The sequence below is a fragment of the Olea europaea genome, chromosome 20 (assembly GCF_002742605.1).
Source record: "Olea europaea var. sylvestris chromosome 20, O_europaea_v1, whole genome shotgun sequence".
NCBI lineage: Eukaryota > Viridiplantae > Streptophyta > Magnoliopsida > Lamiales > Oleaceae > Olea > Olea europaea.
In genome coordinates this window covers 1,538,603-1,544,830 of record NC_036256.1, presented here as the reverse complement: position 1 = coordinate 1,544,830, position 6,228 = coordinate 1,538,603, and the positions used below count along the sequence as shown (strand labels likewise).

The 6,228-nt window shown below is 32.0% G+C and overlaps 2 protein-coding genes across 2 annotated transcripts; both read right to left on the bottom strand.

The window, feature by feature from the left end:
• Nucleotides 1–649: 649 nt before the first annotated feature.
• On the bottom strand, nt 650–2,986 carry LOC111369359 (LEAF RUST 10 DISEASE-RESISTANCE LOCUS RECEPTOR-LIKE PROTEIN KINASE-like 2.4). Its single transcript, XM_022990845.1, has 2 exons — nt 2,901–2,986; nt 650–1,940 (listed from the first exon to the last, which is right to left on the bottom strand). The coding sequence occupies exon 2, from the start codon at nt 1,873–1,875 to the stop codon at nt 811–813; it is 1,065 nt and encodes a 354-aa protein (XP_022846613.1). The 5' UTR covers nt 1,876–1,940; nt 2,901–2,986; the 3' UTR covers nt 650–810.
• LOC111369279 (LEAF RUST 10 DISEASE-RESISTANCE LOCUS RECEPTOR-LIKE PROTEIN KINASE-like 1.2) lies at nt 2,183–4,403 on the bottom strand. Its single transcript, XM_022990729.1, has 3 exons — nt 4,345–4,403; nt 2,901–3,655; nt 2,183–2,214 (listed from the first exon to the last, which is right to left on the bottom strand). Exons 1-3 carry the CDS (start codon nt 4,401–4,403, stop codon nt 2,183–2,185), a joined length of 846 nt encoding a protein of 281 aa, XP_022846497.1.
• Nucleotides 4,404–6,228: the final 1,825 nt, after the last annotated feature.

Here is a 6,228-nt window from a genome sequence, read left to right as displayed (position 1 = left end):
AATACTGCATATTGGCAAATCTAGATTTTGCGCATACCGTCTTTCCACTTTCCCTTTAAAAGCGATGTCCAACTTTGGATAATATGTTTCCGAAGATTTCATGATTATTCACGATATTGGATACAAAAAAGAAAAAAAATCACGTAAAATTTGATTACCTAGACATTAACACGTTTACAAGGAAAAGAGAAGAAAACAGATAGGGATACAATGTATAAGTTTAATTATTCAGGAGTATAGTTTGATCTTTTTAAATTCAATCGGTTCCACAGTAATTCATTAATTAGTGTACGTTATTAATTTTTAAAACATTTATTAAAACATTATTTAATGTATATTTGCTAATGTCATTACATATTTGAAGGTAGTAGAAAATTGCCATCATGCTAATTTTAGTTTCATAATGTCCTCTTAAATTTATAAGAGAGAAAAACTTCAAAGAAAAAATGTATCTTGTTCTTTTGATCTTTTCTTGATTTTTAGTTTTGAAGTAACAAGTTCTTGAAATCAAAATCTTTCGTAAGTTAAGAAAGTTGGAAGTTCATGATTTAAATTCGGACCAAGATTTGATTGTCGAGTTTGAATAAATTCTTATCTAAGTTTCTTGTTTGTATTTTACACGCGAACATATAGTAACAGTATCATAATCTTAAATTAAAGAAAATTTTAATATTCCAGGTAATTCTTGTTTAGCATTTTAACATTAACAATTTACAAATTTCTAGAGAACAAACAATGGAATTAATTGCTTCTATGCTTGGTCACTGGGAGCCACCAATCACTATAGGATCCCAGGAAGTTTTAATGGGGTCATTGCTCAACTTCATGAATATCAGAGAAAGTGAGTGATAACTCAAAAGTTGAAGGATGTGCTAATTCTCTTGGCTGTAAAAATGAGTAGGGTCTAGGTGGGATTTGCAGAGATTCAATGTGCCCTTCTAACATTTCTATAACCCTGCTCATTGCTGGTCTATTTGTGGGATTAGTTTGTATGCACCATAAGCCAACTATTAACATTGTCTTTATCCTCAAATGTTCATTTGCATTCACAATGAAGTTCAAATCAAGTTCAACATTCTGTTCTAGGTTCTTATATAACCAATTAGGAAAGTAATTTTCGCTTGAATGATCAACTCTGACATTAATATTTTTCGTCTGTCCAATTATTTCCAAAATCATCATACCATAGCTATAGACATCTGACTTGTGAGAAACATCTCCAATGTTTCTATAAACTATTTCCGGAGCTATATACCCTATTGTCCCTCTAGCCCCTAGTATTGACACTATATCGGACCTGTTGGGGCAAAGTCTCGCCAAGCCAAAATCCGATATTTTAGGGTTAAAGTCTTTATCCAGAAGAATATTGTGAGGTTTAATGTCAAAGTGCAAAATTCGTGTATTACATCCTTGGTGCAAGTATTCTATTCCATGAGCAATGCCAACTGCAATTTGAAACAATTTTTCCCATCCTAACTGACGTTCTGCTATAGAGCTATTGTGATTTATGAACTTCTCAAGAGATCCGTTGGGCATGAACTCGTAAATGAGAGCTCTTTTGGAACCCTCAAAGCAAAATCCCAACAGAGTGACAATGTTAACATGGGATGTTCTACTGATACTTGCAACGTCATTGATAAATTCTTCTCCATTGCCTTTCGATTCTTTCAAAATCTTTACTGCTACAAGACGACCGTCGGATAACTTTCCTCTATACACACTGGCAAAGCCCCCTTCTCCTAAGTTGTCACTGAATGAATTAGTCATTTTCTTAAGATCAAAGTAATTGTATCTTCTTGTTGTAAGATTCTCATTGTTTTTCAGAAAGAGTTCAATGTCCTTATCGTTTTGCGTCTTTCCCTTCAAATTCAACATGTACTTCCTCTTGTTGAAAGCGAATAAAATTATGGAGAAGAGAACTATCGCCACAGCTAAAATACCTATGGTGAAAAATGATATCAGTACTATTTATAAAGAAAAAAATACCTATGGTGAAAAATGATATCAGTACTATTTTCAATTTACTTCTTCCTGCAGTTGAAGTTAAAACACATGTTAGATGAAAAGAACTTTATAAAAATAGATGGGAACTTATTTTTCTTAGTATGCTCTCTTTTCAGCATATAAATTGTTATAGGGTATGATTCATGAACATGTGATTTCATACAGTAATGGAATAAATTTATCTGGTGTTAAGATTTTCTGTTGAATTGCCTGTTATAGAAAATCACTTAACCATTATAGATTACAATGTTAAAAGACAGAAATAAAAAATAAAAAAACCGACATAAATAAAATTGGCCTAGTTTCTTCTGGGTTGGACTATCGATTACAATGCTAAAAGACAAAGTGGATTGGACATAGACGTCTGGTGTGGATTGGACTTATTTACATCATAAAATTGGTTCAAAGAAAGTAGTGTACCCCTGGAGCCTTTTTATATAATGCTAACTTTGTCCCCTAGTGGTCCCACAGTCACATACTTGGATTCAAACTAGTTAGATGCATCTTTTGGGCTTGTGGCAATTCAAATTGAGAATAATAAATATTAAAGGTGTTCGGAAATTACAATTTCAAAATTAAGAAATATGTTATATGATTTTAAAAATTAGGTCACGATTAAAATTTATTAATTAAAATATAATAGTATTATACAATTTATGATCACAATTATGTACTAGTCACAATCGCATAATGCGCGATCACAAATTTTATAGTTCACAACTTATCTATCGATCATAAATTATTAAATTAATTAATTACATATTATTTTTTATCACAAATCACAAAATTCATATGTCACAACTTATTTAATGATCACATATTATCAAATTTAATTGGTCATAATCACCTAAATGACCAAATGACTGGTCTCAAACATGATGGTGATAATAACATACCTGCATCTGCACGTCGGCAACTCTGGCTATCGGGTCCTTCAGGGCAGAAGCAACGGAACTTGGAAATAGTGTCATTAAAGCCACATCGGCCGCCATTGCTCTCACATATACTGCAGCAACTGGATGACCGATAATTCAGTTCAAACCCTCTTCTCAAAATCTCCTCGTACTCTCCCACTACAATCCTCTCTTTATCTCCATGCACTTCCACCGGCGCCACCACATTTTTTTCACAATTTTCCAATCCCTTCTGCAAATTTTCATCCTTATCCAAAATTGCTAAATCCAAATTATCTCTATTCTCACCCTGACAGTCAACCTTGTATCGCGAAAGATCCTTAGACAACGGTTCAATACAATTGGACAACAAATAAAGACTTGTTACATTAACATAATGAAACTCTCTAATTGGAAGTGTCGTGTTCCTGATTTGTGGAAGGCATCTGCCATTTAAATTACTCAAAACAGCAGCATTATAAACACGAAAAGAACGACTAGCATAGGAAATGTTTTCAACTATATAGTCATTTTCTGTTGAATTAATCGTTGGATAGCCATGTTTGCCGCACTTGAGATGGAATCCGGGGTAACCGCAGTAGGATTCTTGCAAACCTTCAATATAGAATGGAAATTTAATGTTTGGGCCATTGCCACAATTCCTGGGCACGCATGCTTCGTACCGACAATCAGCAGCAGAAGATTTTTTTGATGAAGGATAAGATAGAATATACAAATATGTAAAGATGTCAAGAAAACTGTATATTTCATGTTTTGGTGGAATGAATTCCAAGCTAAGGTTGGTTGTCTGTGTCTTCCTTATTTATTTTAGGATAAAGAGATGTGTACAAACAAACACATTTGTACAAAATGTGTTCACACTCTCACAAAAAAGCGGCTCTTAAGCTTATAAAGGGTCATTTTACAATTAATCTATTTGTACAATGATATTGTACAACATTGTTGACAATGATACGTGTGACAAAAAAGTGTCGATTGATAAGATGAGTTGTTTTTTAAACTATTCAATGACAACATGTCATGTGTCATGTTGTTAACAATGTTGTCAAACTCAAATTCAAAACATGTTTGGTAGAGAATTTAATCCAATTAACATCAATGTTTTGATTTTTTTTTTCACTATTTCAACTGTCATTTTTGAATTCTTCTCTAACAAGTAAAATTAACTTTATCTTTAACGGTCAAAAAATCAAGCATTGCCCTTCATTTTAAAATAGTCGCAAGTATTGACCAATCCGTCAGTCCCGTGTCCATATACTGAAATTCTTGAATATTTATGCAAGGTTTTACTGGTTTTTCATTTTGCGTGTTGGAATATGCAAGAAAGAGGCCGCACTCAATTTATGCTCGTGTTCCATACATCAATTTGTATCTTTTGTGCAAGTGGATGGAAAAAATTAATCTGGTCCATGATTCTACCAATTACATTTGTGGACTATATTGCAAGCTGTCCATTGCTGATGGGATGTTTCTACAGTAGTCCATGCGATACTTCACACCCTTTATTTTGCTTAGTTACTACGTTAGACTGAATATTACGACGACCTCAGACTCGGTTGCTATCCTTTTTGGATATAACTTCTGAGTTAAGAAAGAAGTATTTAAAAGTTCTTAAAAATTGAACTCCTTTTGAAAGCTTGAAAGTTTAGCTGGTATTATGATTAACGTGTCTGAGTACCTAATTTGATTGTTGAAAATGTTATAATTCTCTATATAGAACCTCAACGACATACTGTCATCGGAGTGGATCCTACCATCTACTTCTCTCTCTCTTATCATCTCGAAAGTCAAAATGTCGTGATTTCAGTGATTCAAGCGCGAGATGTCATGATTAAATTGTAAGTTCTACCACATGAATGTTATAAAATCGTCTTACTAAAGTTTTTCTCCTAAAGTTTGCGGCTAAGGGGTTGTTTTACAAAGATTTTGATAATAAAAAAAAAATAATAATAAAAGATTTTGGTAAAAGTTAATGAAACTTAGGGTCCATTTGATTGCAAAGGTGAAATTTGGGTAGAAAGAAAACGAATTTTTGGGAATTGAATTGATGGGAAATTGTTTTCTTAGGAATTGTAAATTATTGTGTTTGATTAGTATAATTTTTCACGTGGAAAATGTTTAAATTAAAGTGTTTTTTATGTCCGTTTGATTTTGTTTTATATGAAAATTGTCAATTAAAAGGATAAAATTTATTGGTATTAGGAATTAAATTTGTTTCCATTGCCAAAAAAAAAAAAATCAAGAAAATCATCTATCTTTATATGTTCGTTTGGTTTTGTTTTACATGAAAATTGTCAATTAAAAAGAAATATTTTTTTACAATAAATCTTAGAATTTGTTTCCATTACCAACAAAAAAATCAAAAAACAAAAAAAAAAACAAAATGCTACAGTAACATGGAATTCCAATTCTCACCATTTTTGGTGAAAATTGGTTTTCCTTAAAAACCAAGAAAAAATCAATTCCCAAGACAAGCAAGAAAATGTAATTCCATTGAAATGAAATCCTATCAAACACCATAAAGTTGAAAAATGGAATTCTCCATGGAAAAAAACCACATATCAAACATACCCTTATAGTTAAAAGTCGATAAAGGTTGTGGATTACACGAAATAAATGATTAAAATTAAAGTTTGGCCAATTAAATCCTACTCTGAAATGTTGACAAAAACACAAACCACAAAGATGTGAAGGAATAACTCGCAATCATCCATGTTCAAAGGCCAATGGTACCTTTTACGCATTGAAATTGATTATTTGTGTCAGATGTACATTGCTTTTCCTCTCGGTGGCAATCAATACAATCATCTTACAGCTTTCAGTCTGAATTATAATATGTGCCTAATCGTTCGAACAAGTCAGTTGAATCTAATGTAGGCTGTAATTTTAGTGGCAAGTAAAAAAAAAAAAAAAAAAAACTATAAAGCAATCACAATGTTTATAGACATTCCATCTAGAGGGATTGATTCAAAAATTCCATAGATTGGACCGTAAAATACTGTAGCATATTGGCAACACATTGATCTAAATTTTGTGCATACCAAGTGTCTTTCCACTTCCCCTTTAAAAGCAATGTCCAATTTTGGCTAATATGTTTTCAAACATTTCATTGTTATTCACGATATTTGATGCCCAAAAAAATAAAATAAAATACTAATAAATTTAAAATTGGATTACCTAGACATTAACACGTTTACATAAGGAAAAGAGAAGAAAACCGAGAGGATACAAAGTACAAGTTTAATTCTTTGCGAGTATAGTTTGGTCTTTTTTAAATTCAATCGGCTCCACAGTAATTTATTAATTAGTG